Here is a 27,167-nt window from a genome sequence, read left to right as displayed (position 1 = left end):
AAGCATAGAGCAAGAAAAAAGCCATTAGGGCCATCGAACCTGCTCCTTCCACAGACCATGGACAATCTGTGCTGCCGTGAGCTCCTACACAACCAATTCAGCCACCTGATTCTGCAATGTTTTTCCCCGCTCTCCTTGGGTAAATCAAAATCAACTCCTGAATATATATCCAACCTTACATCCTAAATTATTCATCTTTAACTGGTACCGGCAGCAGAGGGACCAGTGTTCCACGTACAATGTGATCACCGCTCTTCGTTAAAAGTGTGATTTGACACAGCACTAAACATTTTAACTGATTGTCTGTCCCACAGTTCTGTGGTTGGGCGGGGAGGAGTGTGTGAGAGGGAAAATCCTACCTAAGACTAATTAGTTTTACAGTTTTAAGTCTTCTAAAAAGACAAAGACTTGCATTTATATTGCAGCTCTCAACTCCAGGACATCCCAATGTGCTTTACAACCAATGAAGTACTTTGGAAGTGTAGTCACAATAACAACTTGAATTTATATCAAGCCTTTAACACTGTCATGTAGGAAACGCGGCAGCCAATTTGCGCACAGCAAGGCCCCACAAACAACACTGTGATAATCACCAGATAATCTGTTTTTGGTGTTGGTTCAGGAATAAATATTGGCCAATAGGGAGAACTCCCCTGCTCTTCTTTGAATAGTGCCATGTGCTACACCTACCTGAGACGGCAGATGGAGCCTCAGTTGAACGTTTCATCCAAAAGGTGGCACCGACAACAGTATAGCACTCCCTCAGTACTGCACTGAGATATCAGCCCAGATTGGCTTGGATGTCAGCCGAGATTGTGTGCTCAAGTCTCTGGAATGGGGCCTGAACCCTACAACCTTCTGACTTAGAAGCAAGAGTGCTACCACTGAGCCAAGACTGACATAAGGCACTAATCTGAGGGTTCCAAAAAACACTGAGCTGAGACTACTACCTTGAAATCACTGGAATGTGTATTTTTCTTTTCTTGCCTCCCTTCCTCTGCCCAGAGACAGATGTGGAATAGACCAGAAGTGCCCATAGCCCTTCTTCTCCTCATCTGGGTGGCGGGGGTGGGGGGGGAGATTCAAAGATGAGGAGAAGAAGAGCTATGGGCATTACTGGTCTATTCCATGAATGTCTGAGAAGTTAATGGGCCAGAAATTGCTCCCGAAATAACGGAGGAGCTCAACAGCACTCTCCGTTTTTAGTTGCGAATTGAAGGAGCAAGTTCCCGCGTTTACACATGCACAGTGAAACGCGGAAATCGTGAACTTGCACCGACTGGTTCGCCGGTGATTTGACAGATTCGAATTAAAGGGCCATCGCACGCTGCAATCAGAGAAATCATTGAAAAAGCGGCAACTTGTTTATCTGCCCAGCTGGAAAGTAACTAATTACGCCACCAAACAGGTACGCTTAAAATACAGGTTTAAACTAAGTTTTAAAAGCGTGGTTAGTCTTAATGACCGTCAAACAACTAAAAATTAACTTTTAAAAATGTGGAGTCTCAGATTACTCCTTATTTTAATAGTTTTTGGTCATTAAAAATAATTACATTTTTTTTAAACTTTTCCCTTCTGTCTCTTTAATTTAATTCAATTATTTCTTAGGCTTTTCCAAAAAAAAATTTCAAATTTTTATTTACAATGACATTGAGAATACTAACTTTAAATGGATGAATTCTGCTTGCCTGACTTCTCTTCCTGACCTCTTCCTGACAGATTTTGTGTCTTCTATTCTCACAGACTGTTCCATGTGATATGGGATTAGAGTAGACAGGGCTGATGGCCGGCGCGGACACGATGGGCCGAAGGGCCTCTATCCGTGCTGTATAACTCTATGACTCTATGACTCGATGTGCGTCAACTCACGCTGCTCAGAGGCTGGGTTGATAGTGCACAATTTTTGTAAAGTACAAAATCACTCAATTCGACGCCACAGAGCCCACAGTAAGTATATTTGTTAATTTAATTTGTAGGAGCTGCACACCTCGATTTCTGGCCCAATGATTTTGATGTAATCGCTGGAAGTTTTTTTTGTTAAGCGATAAAATATAGTCATTTAGCAGAAAGTTACACCATTAGCACGGCTTGTAAATTAATTCTGGGACACAATCACAGTATCGACACATTCTCATCAACCCCATCATCAGCAATGTCACTCTCACAACGGTGAATTCTGCTACTCCTGATATTCCATTATTTGTCACAGATGGAAAACCTTCTTTTCAATGGGTTAAAAATGACTGAGCGACCCCAAAATAACATGCAATCTCTGTCCACTACCTACACAGAGTGAAGCTTTTAAGTCAGCTGTTTACTCAACACTTAAGCTTTTAACATGTCAGACGCAGTGGGACACAGAGACATAGGTGCTGCTTAGTCATAGATCCTATCATTTTTCACTTTCATTCTCAACATGACTTTGTTCTTGTATATCCAGCTGTAATTATTTCAAGTGTTGGATTACTTGGGACGGATCACGTTCATGAGTTACGGAGGAAATCCTTCAAAGTCTACTTCTGGCCATTAGGTTCTTCAGTAAGTCTGTGAAATCAGTTACAATCCCTGATCATCTCTTGACTTGCTGGGAGACATTACACAGATCTCTAGCGATCATCCTTTTCAACAGAAATTTTGAGAGCAACCATCACAATCACACCGTCACAAGAGTGAGCTCTGGAATTCTCTCCCTGAATCTCTCTGCCTCACCACCTCTCTCTCCATTCCTTTAAGACCCTTCTTAAAACCTACCTCTTTGACCAATCTTTTGGTCACCTGCCCTAACGTCTCCGTCTGTGGCTTAGTGTCAATTTTTGTCTGATTTAGGCCCTTGGGAAGCGCCCTGGCTTGTTTTACTATGTTAAAGGCAATATATAAATGCAAATTATTGTTGTGACTAGACTTCAAAAGTACTTCATTGGCTGTAAAGCTCTTTGGGATGTCCTGAGGATGTGAAAGGTGCTATATAAATGTAAGTCTTTCTTTTTCTCTTTGCGCTCCAGATATCACGCTTCAAAATGACAGAAATATTAAAAAGGGAGAAAGTCATGTTTTTTTGGACTTCGTCCCCTCTCCCACTCCCCCTCGAAGCCAGACATTAACAATCAGCTGCCAACCTGCAAACTTCCCCCACTGAACAGCAATTCAACTCTGACTGACCTCACAACCTTTTTGGACCACTTCCCCACAGGGAGCATGTGAGCTGAAGTCAGCTAACTTGACACAGACTGGGCACTAACCCTGGGAATTACCAATTTGTATGGCTGAGAGACCAAGTCAAAATATATTTGACCTTAAAAAAAAAAGTAAGTTAATGATTTTAAAAATGGGGCTATTTTTAGAAGGAAAGCTGAAGGATACAATCAGTCAGGTCATGCCTTTGAGTGTTAAACATGCTTGAGTTTTGTGATGGAGACGTATGCGTTACTAAAAGGAGTCTTCATTTTCCTTCAAACTAAATGCCAACTCAGCCAATGCAAACTGTCCTTCATGGTTGAGGAAAGCCAAATTCCATACAGATTTCATCTCAGGTCCTCAAATGTTTTAAGTTGAAAACAAAAAGATATTTATGCTTCTTTTTAATAATCTACAAGCTGATCTCCCATGGCCTTGCCATGGGGTTGTCTGGGCTCTGCAGCACAGTTGTGTAGTTTAGCTGTTACCCAGGCCTGACCCCTTAAGGTTTCCATTCAAGTACTCCCTTGTGGGTACTCAGATAATGGTAGCTGCTTGTAAATTGCTCATGGTATTACCAGGTGAGTAAATTACTGGTACATCTCAGTCTTCAGGTCAAAGACTAGTCTTTGTTGGCATTACTTAACAAACTGTGACAAGTGGGGCCTATAGAGTGTGAACAATGCATACCAAATGAAAAGCTTTTATAGTATTTTCAAGTGTGAAGCCCTGATTGAAATGGCATACAGACAACTGCTCTCAGGCTGACAGATATGTAAGATCAGCTCTCTCTCTCTTGCTGTTTCTTTCTCCCTCTGTAAGTGAAAGTCTTGACTCTTTTTGTCATCTGGAGGAATGTGAGCATGAACCTTATAGCACTGGCATCCTGTGACATTGTACTGTTTTGACGAGGTTTCTGCACCATCTGCAGAAATACTGTCCGAAGTTGTCTTCACTGATGATAGACAGCAGTCTGAAATTCAAACTAAATAGAACCCAGACGTGTATGGAATTGTTGCACAGCCACCCAGTTTGAATTTGGGCAGAAATCGGTGGCTCAAGAACACAACCAGTGTGAGGTCACATCCAATAGCCCAAATCCAAGTGGCCAAACTACAATCTCAATCCCATCCAAAGTAATCCTGATACCACACAGCGAGCGTTATCGCATCGACCGTCTGTTATACGCCCCGTCCAATGGGACTGAATATCGGACGGGGCTTATAACAGGAGGACGATGCGAAATTGCTCTACTTGCACGATCGCCCAAGGTGAATTTTCTAACCCTTAGACCCCGGTGAGTGACTCCCAACACTGTCATAGCCATTCCAAAGGGAATTTTTTGTCTCGCAGAATACAAAAGGTAGAAGTACCTTGATTGCTCCAGTGGAGATTTGAATTTCGTGAAGTCGTCGCATAGTCCCGTCACGATCGATGAAGTACGATGAGGCTAGTTGATGGAGGGCCTCCACACTCTGACTGGCATTTGTTGACTTTCTGTCCAACTTACTTTTGTCCATGTACATAGTAAGAGCTTCTTCACCTGCAGGGAGAAAAACAATCGACACTTTAATGAAAGTAAATGGAAAAGAAATAGTTTACCATTCATTGTATTGAAAAGCCAGTGTCACCATGGCACAACATCTCGAAAGACAGGACGTGATGGACTATTGAAATAAACACTTAACTGGATGGCCTGTTTCTGTGCCTTAACATTATGATTCTTTGTGATACATCATTGCTTTAGTGAATGCATCAAATTACTGCTACAAATGTTTTATCTTTACTTTAACAATCATGAAAATAATTCATCTGTCAGTGCTGGTCGTAAGGCTCAACATATGACAAAGATAAACTCTCCCTCCAACAAAAGTGGGTGAAACATATGCCAGTCAGAAAGAGTAATGTGTAAAGTGTACCTTAAACTCTGTAGATACCAGCCAGGCTGAGGTCCTTGTCTGGAATGCTACATGAGCCAGACGTGCTCCACACTCACCAGATTGTTTCTCAAGCATGCGAGAAGGGGGGGCTACTCGTAACGTGTCACAAGCTGACACATTTCTTTGATTGGACTCTTAAAGCCTCACATAGGGAAATAACCCAAACCCAAGAGTTCCTTCTCTGAGCAGGCACAGCTTTCAGTATCTCCCTGACCCAGCCAAACACGAGGGGCACCACCAAACTAGCCTGACCCGAGTGTGTGCTCAACAACTGCAACAGGCCAGTGTATTTTCCTGCAAGTACGGGTGACAAAACTGCACAGTGACTTATAGAATCACACAGCACAGAAGGAGGCCATTCGGTCCATTGTGCCCGTGCCGGCTCTTTGAAAGAGCTATCCAATTAGTCCCACTCCCTTGCTCTTACCCCGTATCCCTGCAAATTTTTCCTTTTTCAAATATATACCGACTTACCTTTTGAAAGTTATTATTGAATCTGCTTCCACTACCCTTTCAGGCAGTGCTGTCCAGATCAAAACAACTCTCTGAATAAAATAAATTTCCCCTCATCTCCCTCCTGGCTTTTTTGCCAATTATCTTAAATCTGCGTCCTCTGGTTACCGACCCTCCACATAAAACATATGAGTGCTTTTTCTTCCCTTCTAAATAAAAAAAAATGAAAAATAGTAATAAGCTTTTGCTGCTCTGCAGCGATCAAAATGGTAGCACAACAACAGAATTCAGCAGGCAGGCTATTCCAGGAACAGAGCTTCCTTGCGAACTCAATCCTGCCAAAAAGGTTTCACGATGCATATTGAGTGCATTCTGGAAGCCAAGACACAAGGATGGGGTTATAATGCTTTTCCCTCGACAGTCATAGTGCACTCAATATATGACACTGGTCCTACTTGTTTGCAAAAAACTGTTGACTCTTGTTATAACTCCCATCCATCTCTGCTGAAAGGTTCAGCCATGTCTTATCTGAGTGTCTCAGTTGTTCAGTATAAATGTCACCAATGCAGTGTATGCCTCTTCACTTGGCTTGTGTGGGTCATTTTATCTCTATGGTAAACACACTTGCTTAGTGAGTAGATTGTGGCAGTTGGAACTTTGTCAAACATTTGGCCAAATTGGTGGGGGTGGGGGGGGGGGGGGAGGAATATGGACACAAAAGAATTCTGAGGGACCTATGGTCTCTTTCTACAACAACCCTTCATGATAGCTAATTCAAGCAGGTCAAAGTTCACATTGAGAAAGCTGGACCGGAGCCCAGAGTTCCAAGTAACAGCTTCAGTAAACCAAAAGCGGATTGCGAATGTCCTGTTTTCACGGTGAGCATGGGTGAGACATTATCCCATTAGCACGGGGCTGTTTATGTTTCAGAAACTGTCAGGTAGATTTTGGTATGTGGTGAAGATCAGGCAGGTTATGGGTGGGTTAATCGTTGGGCCCACTGTTGTAAGCAGTGACAAGCCGAACCATTTTGACGGTCGGGCCTCATTTGAATGGCATGGAAATGCTGCCCTTGCTGTTTTCCACACTGATTGGCAGCTCGCCGATTTGGAAGGCACTGCCTATTTAAAGCGCGCTGGCATCTCTTAAAGCAAGGTGTCGTCTAACTCTCTTTAATTTTTTGCCATGGTTTCTCAATTTTAAACACATCGATTAGATCACCACTCAACTGAAATCAGAACTGAAAACTTGGTTTCAGTTATTAACCATTACTTCTGAACTAAAAATTCAAATGGAAATGTCAATGGCTTGACACCATGTAGGTTAAAGGCTGCAAATTGTGGCCTTCTCCACATATTTCCTGCAAACTGGGGTTCATCTTACAATGAATTTTGCTAATGGCTTGGTAATTAAAGGGAATGGGAAATTCTATGTTTGTCTGTCAAGCTGCAGATATTGTCACATCTAAACCCATTTCCCTGCCGTTCAAGGAAAATCATCAGTTTTCCCGGTGACAGATCAGCTGTCTTTGATTTTGTGTCTTGGTCAGTTGGGCATCGTCCATTTTGACCCTACTATATTTTTAAAAAAACAAAACAAAGAGCAAAATTCCCCTACTTGTCACAAAGAAGGCGAAATACAACTAACATAAAAAGTCATGCAGTGAGGCGATGTCCCTCAAAAGGCTCTAGCAGATAATTGGAGTGCGAATAAAAGAGGTTCCTGTGTTCCTATAGTTTGTCAAGTCACTGCGTGTTACTTGCTGGGTAATACATTGGCGCACTAGAATGGTTGGCATGGTTGTGCACAGGGTGAGGGTTTGGGCAATTTGATTTTAGATTTCAGGGGTTCCCAAGATTTCTGCCAAATTTCCATGAGAATAAAGGTTCATTAAAGGACAGAGTCTTGTTTCAATATTTCGCTGAGGGGTATATTTTCCTCCACTTGATAAAGTTAGGTTAAGAGTCAACCTGAGCATGAATCAGCTCTGCCTGACTTTCCAATCATCCCAATTTTCATCAACATTACGGAACACGTACCCTAACTTGTCAAACAGTTTTATCATTGAAAATTGCACTTAAATAAGGTTCAAAAAGATAATGGGTGGGTGGTACTGACAACAGAGAAAATGATTCTCTCTCAGAATTCAAATGGCAATGAACCATGAATTATCCGAATCCCTTGCAAAGATGATTTTCACTCCCATCCATTACTCTGTATATAATAATCTTCTGTCGTAGATATTGTATGAACAGAGGGAAACTGAACCTTTATATTTAATGAACATGGAAGGTCATGCTAGGAATTAATTTTTCAGCTTGTTCCTCTGTGCTTTTCAATGTTTGAATTACACTTGCAGTGGTTATTCAAACACTGCGTCAAATAAAGTAACTGCGGCTTGCTTAGCTCAAATTCTTGTTTCGAATGATTGCCACCTTTTCCCTTGATTTTGCTGCCTTCATTACTGGCATCATTACAGCTCGTGATCTAAAGTTGCAAACTAACAGGGGGTCGTGAATTACCCGTCACCTTCTCCGAGGGCTTGGTGGGTAAATGTATGGAATTGAACCACACTGACCAGAAGGTCCCAGGTTCCATTCCTGAGTTAGCTCAGTCAGTCGAACAAACACAAACTGGAGTTTAAAGACGGTGGCCCACGATATCTTAGGTGATTAGGATGCTGGAGATGGGCATCCAAAAACACTCGGGAGATGTTCCGCTGCTTTCTGCCCAGAAATGCTCAGTTCCCAAACTCAAAGCAGAGGGGAACAAAAAAAGTGTAGACCGATGTTGCTAAGTCTCTTCACCCTTCGCGTTTGTCCTGGAATATCCATGGCTTCACCCATAGCAGGGACGGATTTCTTGCTCTTCAAGCAGGCGCAAATTTTCAAATCCCTTTTAAATGAGGCAGGAGTGATGCAACACCACCTCCCGCCTCATTGTCTTCTCCCTACATCGGAGTGAACATCCTTTTCCAGGACAGGACATGCCCAGGGATGGTGATGGAAGAGTCAGGGGCATTGGCTGAAAGGTATGATTCTGTGAGTAAAGCTATGTCAGGCTGTTGCTTGATTGGTCCGTGGGACAGCTCTCCCAATTTTGGCACAAGTCCCCAGTTGTTCACCGGCAGGACTGACTGGCCAGATGGTGGCGGTTCAGTGATATACAGTCAGGAGGGAATGCCCTGGGAGTCCTCAATATTGACTCTAGACCCCATGAAATCTCAAGGCATCAGGTCAAACATGGGCAAGGAAACCTCCTGCTTATTACCTCCCTCAGCTGATGAATCAGTCCTCCTCCACGTTGAACACCACTTGGAGGAAGCACTGAGGGTAGCAAGGGCACAGAATATACTCTGGGTGGGGGACTTCAATGTCCATCACCAAGAGTGGCTCGGTAGCACCATTACTGATCGAGTTAGCCGAGTCCTGAAGGACATAGCTGCCAAACTGGGCCTGCGGCAGGTTGTGAGTGAACCAACACGAGGGAAAATCTTACTTGACCTTTTCCTCACCAATTTACCTGTCGTAGAATGCATCTGTCCGTGACAGTATTGGTAGGAGTGAACACCGCACAGTCCTCTTGGAGACGAAGTCCCGTCTTCACACTGAGGACACCATCCAACGTGCTGTGTGGCACAACTCAAGACTACATGCACGCCAAACAGCGGAAGCAACATGCTATAGACAGAGCTAAGCGATTCCACAATCAACGGATCAGATCAAAGCTCTGCAGTCCTGCCACATCCAGTCGTGAATGGTGGTGGACAATTAAACAACTAACAGGAGGAGGAGGCTCTGTAAACATCCCCATCCTCAAGGATGGCAGAGTCCAGCACGTGAGTGCATAAGACAAGGCTGAAGCATTTGCAACCATCTTCAGCCAGAAGTGCCGAGTGGATGATCCATCTCGGCCTCCTCCCGATATCCCCACCATCACAGAAGCCAGTCTTCAGCCAATTCGATTCACTCCACGTGATATCAAGAAACGGCTGAGTGCACTGGATACAGCAGAGGCTATGGGCCCCGACAACATCCCGGCTGTAGTGCTGAAGGCTTGTGCTCCAGAACTAGCTGTGCCTCTAGCCAAGCTGTTCCAGTACAGCTACAATACTGGCATCTACACGACAATGTGGAAAATTGCCCAGGTATGTCCTGTCCACAAAGACAGGACAAATCCAATCCGGCCAATTACCGCCCCATCAGTCTACTCTCAATCATCAGCAAAGTGATGGAAGGTGTCATCGACAATGCAATCAAGCGGCACCTGCTCACCGATGCTCAGTTTGGGTTCCGCCAGGACCACTCGGCTCCAGACCTCATTACAGCCTTGGTCCAAACATGGACAAAAGAGCTGAATTCCAGAAGTGAGATGAGAGTGACTGCCCTTGACATCACGGCAGCATTTGACCGATTGTGGCACCAAGGAGCCCTAGTAAAATTGAAGTCAATGGGAATCAGGGGGAAAACTTTCCTGTGGCTGGAGTCATACCTAGCACAAAAGAAGATGGTAGTGGTTGTTGGAGGCCAATCATCTCAGTCCCAGGACAATGCTGCAGGAGTTCCTCAGGGCAGTGTCCTAGGCCCAACCATCTTCAGCTGTTTTATCAATGACCTTCCCACCATCATAAGGCCAGCGACGCCCACATCCCATGAACAAATAAAAAAAAGACTTGGTCCCTAAATGACTTGCATTAGTCATTACACTGGCCTTCCATGAAATGAATAAATTGCCTACGGTCAGCATCCATGCCTGCACGTGAATAGCAGCCATTCAACTGAGGTGCTAGAGAACTGCCACCGCAGCGCCTTCAGGAGAGGAGGAGGAGAGGGAAGGAAATTGGGAAAATGACAAAAATTGCAGATCCTTTTGTTGAAGAAAAAAAGGAAGAAAGATTTGCATTTATATAGTGTCTTTCATGACCTCAGGATGCCCCAAAAGCGCTTTATAGCCAGTGAAGTATTTTTGAAGTGTAGTCACTGTTGTAATGTATGAAACGCGGTAGCCAATTTGCACACAGCAAGGTCCCACAAACAGCAAAGTGATAATGCTGATAACAATGTCACCAGCAATAAATCCCCCATAAACAGGCAAGGATGTGGCTGAATGCTAAACTGGAGAGGTTTGGCATACTATCAATCATATCTTGGCATTCTCAACACATTTGAAACAATATTCCCAAGCAATTTTATTTTTGGAATATTTATATGTTCGATAATCCCTTTCCCAGGACATGTTGCAAAGCACTTTAAAAAAAAATCGATCTCCTCTGATGTGCAATATGCAGTTTGAATGTGTGCCAAATGTTTGAGTTCATACCCTGCCACATTATGCATGCATAAGACCGAGAAGGAGATCAGACTGAAGAGCTGTAACATATTCTGGTGACACAGTGAAACAGCAAACAATTAATGTTTTCAGAATGGAGGTCAATTGTGCTCTCGGTCGCCTGTTGATGTCAAGCAATGGAGATGACACAACCAGCTCTACCATGCCATCATACTGATAGTGGCGTCTTGCTACTTTTCTCTTTTGCCCAATATAAGACTGCCAAGTCCCTGCAATTTGCACAAGGTTTTCTAATGCTCGTACACAGGATAACTTTCCACATATAACTTTCCCGCGCGAATCACAAGTATTAAGAACTTGAGCAGGATGCACTGCAGCAACTCGCCAAGGCTTCTTCAACAGCACCTCCCAAACCCGCGACCTCTACCACCTAGAAGGACAAGAGCAGCAGGCACATGGGAACAACACCACCTGCACGTTCCTCTCCAAGTCACACACCACCCCAACTTGGAAATATATCACCGTTCCTTCATCGTCGCTGGGTCAAAATCCTGGAACTCCCTTCCTAACAGCACTGTGGGAGAACCTTCACCACACGAACTGCAGCGGTTCAAGAAGGCGGCTCACCACCACCTTCTCAAGGGCAATTAGGGACGGGCAATAAATGCCGGCCTCGCCAGCGACACCCACATCCCATGAACGAATAAAAAAAAAGCTCCGGTCATACATGTGTTGTCAACACCGATCTACTCTTTCAAGTTTAGGTGCTTCTTTTGTACAATGTGTCATCACAAGAAACAAAACACCAATTTGTAGATTGTGGGATTACTGCTTATTCACAGAAAAAAAGTTGCAATGTTTATGATCAGGAAGTTAGAGGCTGAAGAGAAGCGTGAAACTGCTAATATAGTTGCTCGATTTGAACCGTGATAAAATATTAAATTACTTTCGGTATTTTTGTGTGTTTATCAAGGAGTGCAGGGGAATGAAGCACTTTCCAAATGTTGGCACCCAAAAGTATCGAATATCAAGCAAATACAAGTTTAGTACAGAACGGTCATGCACAGTAAACTCGACTCTGCTCCAACCGCAGAAGAGCATCTCTTATCAACTCACATCATTCATCCTTACAGCCTGTTTGAGTGAGATTGATGATTAATGCTGAATAGCGAGCAGTTTTGTGCTATGTACCTCGGCTTACGATGATTTGGCTTGACTGCTCAAACTTGTTTCAACTTGGACAGCTGACAATATGGATTTGAATCCAGGTCTGAGGTGAAACAACAGCCTGCAAATCCACCGCGTTCTGCAGCCTCCCAAGAGAAACATTCAAAATGCGTTCTTCCTCCAGGAAATATCACTTACGCGGCACCTGTTTTAAGTTATGAAAGCAGTTTTGGGCTCCAGATCCTTGTCTACCAATAACCTGTCATATATTACTTGAACCTGTTTTAGTCGTGATCTTTATGTACCTTTGGAAAGAGGACATTTTTATCTTAAAACTAGTTCTGTCCCAGTTGGATTTGAATCCAGGTTCGTCAAATGAAAGGACAGAATTTACAGAGGTTTCCACAAAAAATTGCATTTTTATTATTCAATATTATTTTTATTTTTCACTAAAGTGGATTTTGGTCAAATGGAACATACTTGCAGAATCCCAGCTCTTTTTGCCATTAACTCAATGTTAAAACATTCTGGTTAAATGACCATTAGTTTAATATTGACCCCCCCCCCCGCAGGACAGATGGGACAGTGGCAGGGGAGGGGGGTTAAATTCTGAAATGGGAAACCTGACCCCAACCCGTGCTTACTTCTGGTTTAACCGGGGTGGGTCGGTGGGGGGAGTTGATTGAGTGACCTGTTCTCGAGAAGCAGGTCGGTATTTATAATATTTTAATGAGGCTGCGTGCCTCAGATTTTAGCAGCCGTTTGGATTCCCAGACCTTGGGAAACCCGACACTAAAAGGAGGCAAGACCTGCTGGATCCAGCAGGTAATTGCTTTTCCAGCACTGCTTGTGGGCCTGTAGGAGAAGTAGAGTGCATCCCTCCCAGACCCCCAAGCTAAACTACCCGCGATCGGCAGACCCCTCTCTCCCCCCCCGACACCCGCGATCCGATGCCTACCGCTCCGCGATCTCCCACCTCCCCGCCATCTCTTTCCCTCCCTTCCCCCCATGCCCCCGTTATCTCTCCATCCTCTCCACTCCCCAGCTGCGGCCTTCTACCGCAGGCCTTCCAGCCTCTCGATCTGGCCAGCTGCCAGGCGGGAAACGGAGTAAAAAAATTCAAACGAGGGCCCGCCGTTGAATTCGGCAGGACCTTTGCCTTCCCCGTATTCCTGGGTTTCCCAGTCGCTACAAGTCGCCGCCCCCCACACCCCCACTCCCAACCCACCCACCCCAGTCAATATCGAGGCCTTTGTCTCACTCAAGGCAAAACATCTGGAATCTTTAAACACTAAGTGGCCTGAGTTGTTCACTGCAGCTGTGCCTGGCCAATGTGCTCATGAAGAGACAGGTCAATCGCTCTCAATGTTGCTGGAGAATTGCTCGAAAAGTGGGGGCGCAGACTCCTACCCTGCCAGCCCGTTTAAAATATGGACGATGTTAAGTTCAAGAAATCAACAAAAATCTTACAGCTTTGTTGAAGCTGTTCTTCAAGCCAGTGAACTTTACATAAGAGATATACTTCCTTATTTTTACTTTTTGCTTTCTATACATATTGAAGGGGTAACATGTCCCCCTCAGCTCATCTATTCTACTCGATTAACACTGCTCTTTCATCATTCACCTCCTGTCACTGATGGTGTTTCTTCAATAAAGTGTTTCTGTCAAGAGAGAGAGAGAAATTGCCTTTTTTAATAGCAATTTCGAAGGGCTTTCCTAAATGAACCTAATAACAGACTTGCCAAAATGCCAGCTGCACAGTGTATTGCCTGCTCTCTTTTTTTAATAAAGGAAAATAAAGCAAGAGTCTCTATGTCTGCCGCACTCCTGCTTGCCCTGAGGTCTCTCTGGCAGCTTTCCCTCTGATTGCGTTCTGAAATGCTCTCTCTGGCTGCTTTGCATTTCTCTCCGAGGAGACTCTCTGGCTGCTTTTTCTCTACATTTCTCTCTTTCATGAACTCTTCCTGGTTGTTCTCTGCCGTCCCCTCTCTTGACATTTCCCCCTGGCTGTTTTCCCTCCCATCCCCTCTCTCTTGATGTTTCCCCCTGGTTGTTTTCTCTCTCATCCATCTCAATGTTTCTCCCTGGCTGTTTTCCCTCCCGCATTCTTGGGATGTGGGCGTCGCTAGCAAAGCTAGCGTTTATTGCCCATCCCTAGTTGCCCTTGAGATGTTGGTGATGAGCCATCTTCTTGAACCGCTGCAGTCCGTGGGGTGAAGATGCTCCCACAGTGCTGTTAGATAGGGAGTTCCAGGATTTTGACCAATCGACGAGGAATGAACGTCGATATATGTCCATGTCGGGATGATGTGTGAGTTGGTTGGGTACAATTCACAGACCCAACCCACGAGTTCAAGCTTATAGGTTTCAGGCTCAGGTCCATTCAGTGTATAATTGTAGCACCCTCAATTTAACACAGCCTCCAGGATGCACCATCACTAAACAGCATTCGACTAGAGCTAAAGATAACTGCGGAAGCTTACCTCCAAGTGTTGCAGATGACAAGACATGCGTTCCGTATTTTCGGATGATGGTGTCAATCACCTGCTGGGTTGAGGGCCTCCTTCCAAGCAAGCGAATGCTTCTCTGGAATTCTGGCATTAGTGGGATAGGGTTCCGGATTAAGTCCCTCCTTTCGACTGCAGTATTTCTCACCTTCCAACGTGCAAATTCTCTGCAATGACAATACCAGAACAGTCAAAACACCCCAAGCAATTAATGTGTGAAAAGACTGAACCATCAGAACTGAAGACATGGAATGTCTGGATAGTCTACCTGAAGCAAACATTTTCACCCAGACTATTTGTGTAAAATCTTAATTATACCTCGTACTCCACCGCCCGCACCCCCCACCCCCGCCTCCCGCTCACCCCCTCATAATTAAGTGCTCTATCATGTCTTTTAGGTTTCAACTCACATCCCCTTCCTTCCCCATTCACATCATATATCCTTGACCACATGGTACTTGGGATATGGCCTGTGGTCATTTACAGTCCGTATGAAGCTAGGGACTCATTGGGGTAGATTCTGACTTTGTGCGAGAGTGTAAAACGGGTGCTAGCTAATCGGCAGCCCGTTTAATCTCACTCACGATTTTTATTTCCACAGACGTCGAGGGAAATAAAAATGGGGAGAGATGTAAAATGGGCTGTCGATTCGCCAGCACCCGTTTTACGCTGTCGCCCAAAGTCAAAATCTACCTCATTGTGTGTGGAATCACAATTACACCTACAGGTCCCATTGCTCAAATGCAGCATTCCTGAGAGTCACCCTCAAAGACAACCTTGGGTGGGGTTGGGGCCCTTGACAAGAAGTTAGCAGTTAGCTGTTTGGTATTGTGGGCCGACATTCACTGGGATCGTAATGTGAAATTGGCAGTAGGATCCTTTACTCAGCTGATAAAAAAGTCTTTAATTAGGGGAGATTTGGAAGTTTTTTTTGCAGATTTGTAATTTATTTTAATTGCTATGAGGTAGGCATGTTGAGTGGCGAACAGGTGGAATAAATGAAGGGCAAGGCCAGAATAGATAATTGAGCCAAAATAACTAAAGCTACCCATTATCCTATGACTCACTCTATAGTCGCAGAACATAGGAGTGTATACTTTTGCACAAAATATACTACAAATGTATTTATAACATAAGAGATTATATATGATATACATAAAAGTCTACCTGAGGCAAGTGTTATGATCAATTATGATCACTCCCATTACCATGACAACTCAACCTGAGAAACTTTTGTGTTCTAGTGAATTCACAGTGCTGTCTCAGTGCAAAATACAAACTACCGCACGACTGAATCATAGTGGAAGGAACTTTTAGCTCAAATAAAGATGGAAAATTGGCCTGATACTGTGCTGCAGTAACCAGGAAGGTGACAAGTATAATTCCCAGTGCGGTTATAACCGATCTCTTCCAGAATAACCTCAGTGCCCAAGAGCTCAGGAGATGGAACGGCCAGATATTTCCAGAGCTATGCAGTGGCCCCCTGCGCTGAGCAGAAGGCAGGTCAGCGTGTGATCTGGCTCGGCTGTGATGCCCCCATTGTCAAATAGCCTGCCAACGCTCACTGTCTAACCTCAAACATGATGAATAGCCATTCAGCTGAAGTGCCTGTGGTCTGTGCCTCAGCACAAGCCTTCAGGAAAAGAGGGGAGAAAGAAATGGGAATGGAATTTTAAAAAGGGCGTTTGCTCCCCAGTCTAGATGAGACTAAAATAAAACTCAAAATTCTAAATAAAAAAGCAGAGTCTGAGTTTGAAATTATTTTTAGTGCCATATTTGAATATGCATCAATTTTTCACCTTTCGGAGAGGAGAAGGTTTTGTGAAAAAGTATTGTTCGAGACTCTGGCCAATGTTAACAAATGTCTATAACTACCTTCAGGAACATAAGAACAGAAGTAGGCCATTCAGCCCCTTGAGCCTGTTCCACTATTCAATTAGGTCACGGCTGATCTGTATCTTAACGCCATCGACCCTCCTTGTTTCCGTAACCCTTAATACCCTTGCCGTAAAAAAACCTATTAATCTCAGTTTTGAAATTTCGCATGGCCCCTCAGCCTGAACAGCTTTCTTGTGTGTGGGGCGGGAGGGAGGGGAGTTCCAGATTTCCACTAAACTTTGTGCGAAGAAGTGCTTCCTAAGAGGCCCAGCTCTAATTTTAAGGCTATGCCCCCTTGTTCTGGACTTCCCCACCAAAGGAGGCCTTCCTGTCTGACTTTAGACAAGATTAAAACCCAGGCGAGCAGGGTGAAATGACAATGCACTAACACACTGCACCACTAAGATCCACCATCAGTGCATCTTTTCAACAGGCTTTATGATGTTTGGCGTCATCTAATTTAACAGCATAGAGGTGAGCAGACCCATCCCAATTTGTGGTGGAGCTGAAGTGAGGGAAACAGGATGGAGTTCATCTTAGAGAGCAGAAGTTGTGAAGCAGTTACAAATAGGTCAGGGTTGGGACATCATCGTGCATTTATACAGCAGCGTCAACACAGAAAGCCGTCCCTAGGTGCTTCACAGAAATTTAAGGGAAAAATGGATGTCGAGTCAAAGAAGAACAGATGGGGCAACCAAAAGCTAGGTCAAAGAAATGGGGTTTAAGAAGCGGTCTTAAAAGAAGAGAGGGAGATGGAGAATTAGGGAGAAGGATCCGCAGTGTGGGGCTGAGGTGGCTGAAGACATTTCCGCCAAAGGGGTGGGGTAAAAGGATAGGGGATGCACAAGAGGCCAGAGTCAGAGTCAATGGAAGGTTCAGTAGGGCTGGAGGAGGTTACAGAGATAAGAAGGAGCAAGGCCATTGAGGGACTTAAACACAAGCATGAGAACTTTAAATTGGTGGTGTTAGGAGTCCGTTAGCCAATGTCGGTCAGCAAGGACTGGGGTGATGGGTGAGCAGAAAAACAATAGGTGCCTTTTTTTTAAAAACACAAATTTGTAATCAAGCGATGCACAATAATGTGATTGAGGACAGATGGTCATCATATTGCCAACTTTATACATGTATTAAAAAATGTGGCTGAGGAAAAGGAGGCTGGGTGTCTTCAATTATTAGAATGCTGCACTTGCACATCTGGAACTCAGAAACCTTATCTGAGGACCCTCCCCCGAAACTTTTCATCCTTTTTAAAAAAAATAGTTTCTAACTGACAGTAGATTAATTTCACATGAGTGAGAGAGAGAGAATGTCAGGGTGGGGGAGGAGAGCACAAATGATTAAGACTCTTTTTATCATATTTAATGGTGTAAATCTGCAGCACGGAGACCAATGTGCAGCAATTATGAATAAAGTCCCTTAATGATACATGGAATTCAGCACTCCTTAACCAGGAGTTGAAATTTCTATCCAATACATGGGCTCAGAGGTGGGCCCTTATATTACAGAAAAAAAAATGCAGAGACTAAGCATCATTAAACATCTGCAGAATAGGCAAAGGACAAATTAAACACAAATGCCACAGTGCCTCAACAATGGCTGATGCTGAACTTCACAGAACATCCCCAACTGCCCATTCCCATTAGTAACCCTTTCAGTGATGTCTCAGAGTGAGGTTACCAATCCACTGTCAAATCGTTGGGTAGTTTTATGCTATAGATTTGAGGCTGCAAAGAACTGGAACAAGACTTCATTTCACTTTGGACTCTCACAGCCAGCAGAGAGAACATGTTTCATTCCACTAGCTTGGGCTGTATTTAAACCCATGTCCCAATGGTGAAAGGACAGTGTGCTGACTCATTGTGCTTTTAGAATGAATGAAAAATTAATAGTTTAAAACCATTCCTGAAAATCCTGCAAAATATCACATTATTTGTCCTCATCTGATCAGGTTCATTCTGCTTTGATGCAAACGGTGAACACAGGATGTACCCAAAATTGTCCATTCGTCCCACTAACCAATAGCAATATCAGGAGAAAGCTCTTCTTTCTGTGTAAAGTTAATCTTCAGGATTAATCTTATTTTTGTACATTGCTTTCGAGGTACTTGCCGAAATCAATATGAAAAATTACATTGGCCCTCTTTGACCTGTTGTAATTACTTCATCCCAGTCACTTTTGAGGGTAATTACATTTTATTGCCATTATTCACTGATACACTATCTTTGCTTCTCAATCAATTCCAGTGCAATGCTTGGTTCATTTGAAGTTTCTGAAAGTGACCTATACATTGACTCTTAAATTATTGCAAATGGATATTGCGGCTTTCACTCAACTTCTTATTGTTTTCTTTGTGCTGGAAATAAAACTGTTCAGCGGCATTTTTTTTAAACAAAGAGGGTAATTTTAATCTGGCAGGACAGGAGTCGGATTGGATTGGACTCCCTTTTTACACCCCTCCCAAATTTACTCTCGTTTAAATCGAGTGTAAAACGAGTGACCGAACCAAAACAGCCCCGTTCCTTTCGGGCGGGTTAAATTATGTTTATCCCCCCAAGTTCTTTTAGCTAATTTTGCAGCATCACAGTTACTGTAATCTGCTGCATAACACCTCAAATGCAAGCTGAAGTGAAGCCGTGTTCAAATGTGACTTTCATGAACAGTTGTGTCTGGTTTGGAGCATTTAGAGTCTGGTTCTTTTTAACCCTGCTGTTTTAGTGCTGGTATGCAGTAGTTTGAAACAGATATCATCGCAAAATCAGTGGCATTTAGAGGTTGATGTTGCAAAGAGGTGTGAGACTACCTCCAGGAGGCAGTGTCACACTGTTCAGGGTTTTTATAATGACAGTACAGTTCTGTGTCAAGTTGAATAGATCCCCAGGTGGTCCATTTGATCTCACATTCCTGTTGGCTCTGTACGAACAAGAAAGATATTGGAGCACAGAATCAGCAATATAACTCGTGTCCACTGGCTGCACAACACACTCCAGATGTATTGTTCTGAGACAGTAGTTCAAGTGGCCCCGGAAGTATCACTGTTATGTAGAAGGGCCAAAAACTAATATGAAGACTCTCATACATGTGCACGTACATGCATGTGTATATTACATGTACATAGTATTATATCTATTTCAAGGCAGCATTTGACCGAGTGTGGCACCAAGGAGCCCGAGTAAAATTGAAGTCAATCGGAATCAGGGGGAAAACTCTCCAGTGGCTGGAGTCATACCTAGCACAAAGGAAGATGTTGGAGGCCAATCATCTCAGCCCCAGGACATTGCTGCAGGAGTTCCTCAGGGCAGTGTCCTAGGCCCAACCATCTTCAGCTGCTTCATCAATGACCTTCCCTCCGTCATAAGGTCAGAAATGGGGATGTTCACTGATGATTGCACAGTGTTCAGTTGCATTCGCAACCCCTCAGATAATGAAGCAGTCCGAGCCCGCATGCAGCAAGACCCGGACAACATCCAGGCTTGGGCTGATAAGTGGCAAGTAACATTCGCGCCAGACAAGTGCCAGGCAATGACCATCTCCAACAAGAGAGATTCTAACCACCTCCCCTTGACATTCAACAGCATTACCATCGCCGAATCCACCACCATCAACATACTGAGGGTCACCATTGACCAGAAACTTAACTGGACCAGCCACATAAATACTGTGGCTACAAGAGCAGGTCAGACGCTGGGTGTTCTGCAGCGAGTGACTCACCTCCTGATCCTCAAAGCCTTTCCACCATCTACAAGGCACAGGTCAGGAGTGTGATGCAATATTCTCCACTTGCCTGGATGAGTGCAGCCCCTTCAACACTCAAGAAGCTCGACACCATCCAGGACAAAGCAGCCCATTTGATTGCCACCCCATCCACTACCCTAAACATTCACTCCCTTCATCACCGAAGCACCATGGCTGCAGTGTGTACCATCCACAGGATGAACTGCAGCAACGACAGCACCTCCCAAACCTAGAAGGACAAGGGCAGCAGGTACATGAGAACAACACCACCTGCAGGTTCCCCTCCAAGTCACACACCATCCCGACTTGGAAATATATCGCCGTTCCTTCATCATCGCTGGGTCAAAATCCTGGAGATCCCTACCTAACAGCACTGTGGGAGAACTTTCACCACACGGACTGCAGCGGTTCAAGAAGGCGGCTCACCACCATCTTCTCAAGGGCAATTAGGGATGGGCAATAAATGACGGCCTCGCCAGCGATGCCCACATCCCATGAACGAATAAAAAAATTATACACACACGCATACATATATACATATGTACACAAATACACACAGACTCTCCGCGCCCGCCCCCCCCTGCCGTCTCCCCATTCACTGTGATTAAAATAATTGAGGATAGGATTAAAATATAGCAAGCATTTTATTCACAGCATTTGAGGGGGCTGTAACGTGGGATTTAATTAATATCAATGACCATGGAAGGAATATAATATTTATGTGTGCCGTAAATAACTTCATATTTGTGTGACGCAAAGCAACAGAACCAGTTGTAGTGCGCATATAATTAAAAGTAATGGGGCTCCTCAGTGAATATAGAAGACAAATGCTATTTTACCATATTGAAGTGTTTATTTAGTGCAGGGTTGCTTTTATTATATATCTAATAATCCACATGCAGCACTGTTCACAGTGTGCATATAAATGATGCTGCTTATTCTGGTACGTCAAATACAAACTGCAGAATGACACAGAGTGGATGTCTTTCTACATTTCAGGTGCTATATAAATGCAAGTGGTTTTTGTTATATAGAGTGGAAATAACAGATATGAGATCTCATCTCCATAATTAAATGTTCAAGAACAACAGATGGATAATGAAGTATGCAGACAGAAAAGGTTGGCGCGTGGAAGAAGTGTGCATCGGGGGAGACCGATGGTTAACAAGGTGGGACACCCAGGCAGCAGTGAGTTGTAGGCTGGTCAAATGGGCAAAGGGACCAGCTAAAAACAGACTGGACAGGTGTGGACTCGCAGTGGAGACAAAATGGAAGCAAACCAGACCCAGTGTCAGCATGGCTCGCAGTGGTGGCATTCTCGCCTCGGAGTCAGAAGGTTGTGGGTTCAACTCCTTTCAGGTGGGTGTAAAAGATTCCACAGCACTGTTTCGAAGAAGAGCAGGGGAATTGTCCCCGGAGACCTAGCCAATATTTATCCCTCAACCAACACCACTAAAACAGATTATCTGGTCATTAGCTCATTGCTGTTTGTGGCAAATTGACTGCTGCGTTTCCTACATTACAGCAGTGACTACTCTTCAAAAAAAAATTGTAGTAAAGTGCTTTGGAATGTCCTAAGGTTGTGAAAGGCACTATTTAAATGCAAGTCTTTCTTTGGACATGCAGACAGTGATTTTGGCACATGGACACCAGTTGGGCAGGCAGTTTGCAAAAGATACAAGCAGTAGGACTAAATGTGATGAATGGACAGTCAATGGCTGGAAAGTTGGCACAATAGTCTTGACAGAGGAGAAACTCCTGACAGGCTAGATCAAAGACCATGAGATGGGTAAACAGTAAGTGACTGCGACAAAGACAGAAGCAGTCATTGCTAAAAAGCACACACTGGAAAGATGATCCATCATTCAATCTTGTATTGTGTCAATAGCTTTATCTTTCAGACTCTTTGCTCTATATTTGTGCTCTACAATCTCACCGGTGGGGGGATAAAGCCCAGAGGAACTTTACCGCAGAGGAGCCAATACCAGAGGAGCCTCACCCAAGGGAGATCAGGGCCTGAAGGCACCTCACTCAAAGAAAATCAGGACCCTAAAGAATCTCACTCAAGGGAACCCAAAGCCTAAAAAAACCTCGCCTGAAGGCCCACAGTCCATATGGCATTCACCCAAGGGAGCCAACAGGCCTGAGGAGCCTTCCTCAGGGGAGGGGGAGCTGTGTCAGGGGGAGCCTTTTCTGGAGAAGTATAACTTAAGAATTCAAGATTTTGAAGGGTTGTCATCCAGGGAAGCGTTTTCAGATTAAGCCTTAATTCAGCTTAACTATAATAAAAGGAGCCTTGTTGACAGAAGTAGCTATCAGTAGGTCACTGAGAGTGGGTACTGGCTATACCTCATGGCCTGGTCCTTTAGTAGCTAATATGAAAGGTGCTATGTGTTCCTGTTGGTTAAGATCAACAATGCAGATTCCTTCATTATCCTGGACTGTGTACGCAGTCTCTCAGATGATCAAAAGCCTCCAAATTGATCAAGCTTTTCTCCAAGTTCTGCGTTGCTCCAGTCTATCCCCAAATACTATTTGTCTTGTTCAAAAGCAGGATGGTCTTGTATCCAGTATTACAATCGGTTTCCAAATAAAGGCATGCTTCCATCTCCCATTTCTCTCTGTGTCCCTTCACATTTGCCTCCAGTAACTGGTCTCAGTTTGGAAAGCAGGTTGCTGTCCCTGGTTCTGTACAGACTCATCCCCTCACAGGATTCCCTTGATAGATGTTAAAACGCCTGCTCCCCTACTGGGTTTTCTTTTTGGTCATGTCAATTATCGCAATGGCCTTGAAGAAACAAGATCAATCAATTCTGTAGTGTCTTTACCTTGTTGTCATGCAGTCGGTTCTTTTCAGTCTGTTAGCAACACATCCGAGTCCCAGTATTGTGTCAAAATATAAGTTTGCTTGCAGTGGGGATTCAATCCAATCTGAATCACATTGATCTCACTTGAATTCAATCTTCCTACATTTTTTTAACTTTATGTCACATCCCTGAACCAGTTCAAATGTTTCATTGAGTCAAGTTGCAGTCTGATGAATGCAATTACGGTGTCAGCCGTGGCTCAGTTGGTAGCTTTCTCACCTCTGAGTTAGAAGGCTGTGGGTACAAATCTCACTCATAGAACCATAGAAAGTTCCAGCACAGAAGGTGGCCATTCAGCCCAACATGTCTGTGATGGCCAAAAAAGAGCTATCCAGCTTAATCCCACTTTCCAGCACTTACTCCGTAGCTCTGTGGGTTAAGGCACTTCAAGTGCACGTTTAAGTACTCTACCACCCTTTCAAGCAGTGAGTTCCAGGCCACCATCACCCTCTGGTTGAAAAAAATTCTCCTCTAATCCTTCAACCAATTACTTTAAATCTATGCCCCCTGGTCACTGACCCCTCTCCTAAGGGAAATATGTCCACTCTATCTAGTCCTGTCATAATTTTATATACCTCAATTAAATTTCCCCTCAGTCTCCTTTGTTCCAAAGAAAACAATCCCAGCTATCCAATCTTTTCTCACAGCTAAAATACTCCAGTCCTGGCAACATCCTTGTAAATCTCCTCTGCACCCTCTCTAGTGCAATCACATCTTTCCTGTAATGTGGTGACCAGAACTATGTGCAGTACTCAAGCTGTGGCCCAACCAATGTTTTATACAATTCTAGCATAACCTCCCTGCTCTTAAATTCTATGCCTGGGCTAATAAAAGAAAGTATCCCTTATGCCTTTTTAACCACCTTATCTACCTGTCCTGCTATCTTCTGGGATCTGTGGACATGCACTCCAAGGTCCCTCTGTTCCTCTACACCTCTCAGTAACCTCCCGTTTATTGAGTACTCCCTTGCCTTGTTTGCCCTCCCCAAATGCATTACCTCACGCTTCTATGGAGTAAATTCCATTTTTGATCAATCTGCCATGTGGGACCTTGTCAAAAGCCTTGCTAAAATCCATGTACAATACATCAAATGCATTAACCTCATCGACCCTCCTTGTTACCTGCTCAAAAAATTCAATCTAGTTAGTCAGACATGATCTTCCCTTAACAAATCCATGCTGACTGTTCTTGATTAACCCGTGCCTTTCTAAATGACAATTTATGCTGTCCCTCAGAATCGATTCCAATAATTGGTCCACCACCGAAGTTAGACTGACTGGCTTATAATTACTTGGTCTATCTCTTTCTCCCTTTTTAAGCAACAGTACAACATTATCACTCCTCCTGCCCTCCGGCACCAAGTCTTTAGCCAGAGATGATTGGAAAATGATGGTTAGAGCCTCTGGTATTTCCTCCCTTGCTTCTCTTAGCAGCCTGGGATACATTTCATCCGGGCCACTCCAGAGGCCTGAGCGCAAAATCTAGGCTGACACTCTAGTGCAGTACTGAGGGAGTGCTGCACTATCAGAGATGCCGTCTTTCAGATGACGTTAAACTGAGGCCCCGTTTGCCTCCTCAGGTGGATGAAAAAAATCCCATGGCACTATTTCAAAGAAGAACAGGAGAGTTCACCTCGGCATCCTGACCAATATTTATTCCTCAACCGACATCAGTAAAACTGATTATCTGGTCATTATCTCATTGTTGTTTGTGGGATCTTGCTGTGCGTAAATTGGCTGCCACATTTCCTACATTACAACAGGGACTACATTTCAAAAGTACTTTATTGGCTGTAAAGCACTTTGGGATGTCCTGCGGTCAGGAAAGGTGTTTTATTAATGCAAGTACTTTCTTTCTTACTGTGGCACACGGAGAAGGGAGATTTTAATCAGACAATTTCCACTAACGCCAAATCTAATATCTCCAAAGCCACTTATAAAGCAGTCTCGTCTTGACAACGAGAATGGTTGTGCATCATTTTTGTTACAGTAGGGCTGTGCTCAAGCCAGGTGATTTGGCAAATCTATTCATTTGCAATGATGATGAGTCATGTCAGTATAATGTCATGTGCATGTGTCACTAAGACTAAGTGATGTGATTTCTCTGTGTGAACTTAAAAAAGATTTGCTTTATATTCCATCAAGGAGATGACGTACGTGTAATATTGGTGAGCTGGAGCAAATAGATCATGACTTCAGTCCATGACCACTGTTAAGATGCAATAATGTCTGCAAGTACTGAAGTTGTATCGCTGTCGAATATCATTTAAAGTAACCAAACTGTCCCGGATCCATTTTTTTTTTCATTTGAATCTACTTCAGGTTACACTTCTGAGACATATTCTTGATGCCTTGCCTTAGGAAACCTTAAACAAATGAACAATATTTTGTAATACAGAACTTCTTAGTCTATGCCTCTTCCATTTCTTTCCTGCCTCTCTATTTGCTCCAAAGCTGCTCTTGATCTTCCAGTATGAGGCCCGAGTCTGGTGTGGGCTGACTCATCGACCAACTGTTCCTCCATTCCACCCTGTTTAGAAGCATTAGGTTCCCCCTCCCCTATGTTCCTCCAGGACAGTGCAATGTAATGAACTCACTGGGTGGGAAACTTTTAATGAAATGAATGAGGGAGGGTTTAAGAACTTTTAATGTGCTGCCATTATAATGCATTTCCAGACCTCCAGACATCATTGCATTTTAAAAGGCGCTGATTAACAGTAGTCACCAGCTGTAAACTGAGCCCATATGCATGTACATGGCATCTTATCACATCCTCAGGATGCCCCAAAGAGCTTCACAACTAATTACGTTGGAAGTATAGACACTATTGTTATGTAGGCAAACGCAGCAACACCTTTGCACACTATAAGGCCCCACCGACAGCAAATGAGAGGAATGGTTATTAATCTCCTCCTGGTGTTGAATGAGGGAGGGATGTTGGCCAGGGCACTGGGAGAACTCACTGCTCATTTGCAATTAGTGCAAGTGAAAAACGGGGTCCTCTGGAAGGAGAAGCCTCTGATAACACAGCATGCCCTCGGTGTTGCATAGAAGTTTCAGCTTAGATAATGCGCCAAATCCCAGAGGAATACAGTCTCGTGACTTGGATTAGAGAATGTGCCACCAACTGAGCCCATCTATGAGGAGGGTACCACTGAAACAATTGGTCCAAGACAAATTAAAATACACAGGAAACAGATGTCTGGTTAAGTGATGAAAGCTCACCTCCAGTAGGGAGAGGGTCACTCAAGATACTTTCGCATTAGTGATACTAACATCAGTCAACCGCAAATTGGAAAATACTGCTGACAAAATGGTTACTAATTCACAGTTATTGTGGGAATCATAAGGCTATTCCAGGAAATTCTGCTCTATTTCTATTTCTCCAGTTTATATTTACTGCCAAGAAATAATAGATTGTTTGTGAAGTGAAAAGAAACATATTTGTGGTTCTGAACTTGTTGAAAAAATTTAGATTGGACAAAAAAAAATACTTGTGCATTAAATAAATTAAGAGAAAGGGTAACCTTTCAACAATTCTCGTCACGGTACACCTTTTAAAGGAGACATGCAACCATTACACTCTTTAAAGATTGCATCTTACGGCCAGTGCCCCCTTTAAAGAAGGCATTTAGCCACTGCTATCCATCAAGGAAGGTGCATCATTACCAGTACCACTATTGAAGAGGATATCTCACTACCAGTGCCCATTTTAGAGCTGCAATGCCCCCACAGTTGGCATTAGATTTACTATTGCATAATGATGCTTTTTACAGATGCCCACGGATGAATGTTAAATAGGCCAATTTACAATAGCTTTGCAGAAACACATTCAAAAAACAAGCAGATTTCTAAATGGTTCTGCTGAACAGAAGTGTTCCCACACTGAGCATTACACCAACTCCCGTCAGAATCTTTTTTACCTCATCACAGTTCTCAAGTAAAGTGATCTGTTTTCTTTGAACAGCTAAGAGCTAAGGATGCTGCGTGTTATTAAATGACTTTTGGTATTATTAGGGCCTTCAAGTTCTTGGACTCTGCTTCCTTGGATCATGGATCAAAAGACATCCAGTTCCTCAATCACTTTTACAGGGTAAATTCACCACCTGCAATGGTACTGAGTCATATAGACTAAAAAGGCCCAGGTTTTGCAGAGTTTGT

The 27,167-nt window shown here is 43.8% G+C and overlaps 1 protein-coding gene across 1 annotated transcript in view; it reads right to left on the bottom strand.

Moving 5' to 3' along the window:
• The window catches only part of brinp1 (bone morphogenetic protein/retinoic acid inducible neural-specific 1), an 87,480-nt gene extending 64,501 nt beyond the window's left edge, over positions 1–22,979 (bottom strand). Inside the window, exons 1-3 of the mRNA XM_067969416.1 lie at positions 22,969–22,979; positions 14,507–14,697; positions 4,548–4,717 (exon numbers count right to left, since the gene is read on the bottom strand). Coding sequence (XP_067825517.1) covers positions 4,548–4,717; positions 14,507–14,697; positions 22,969–22,979 — 372 coding nt within the window. The remainder of the gene's footprint in view (positions 1–4,547; positions 4,718–14,506; positions 14,698–22,968) is intronic.
• Between the last annotated feature and the right edge of the window lie 4,188 nt (positions 22,980–27,167).

This window comes from Heptranchias perlo, chromosome 31, assembly GCF_035084215.1.
Source record: "Heptranchias perlo isolate sHepPer1 chromosome 31, sHepPer1.hap1, whole genome shotgun sequence".
Lineage (NCBI taxonomy): Eukaryota > Metazoa > Chordata > Chondrichthyes > Hexanchiformes > Hexanchidae > Heptranchias > Heptranchias perlo.
The sequence above is the reverse complement of the archived record's forward strand: the minus strand, read 5'-3'. Positions and strand labels throughout refer to the sequence as shown.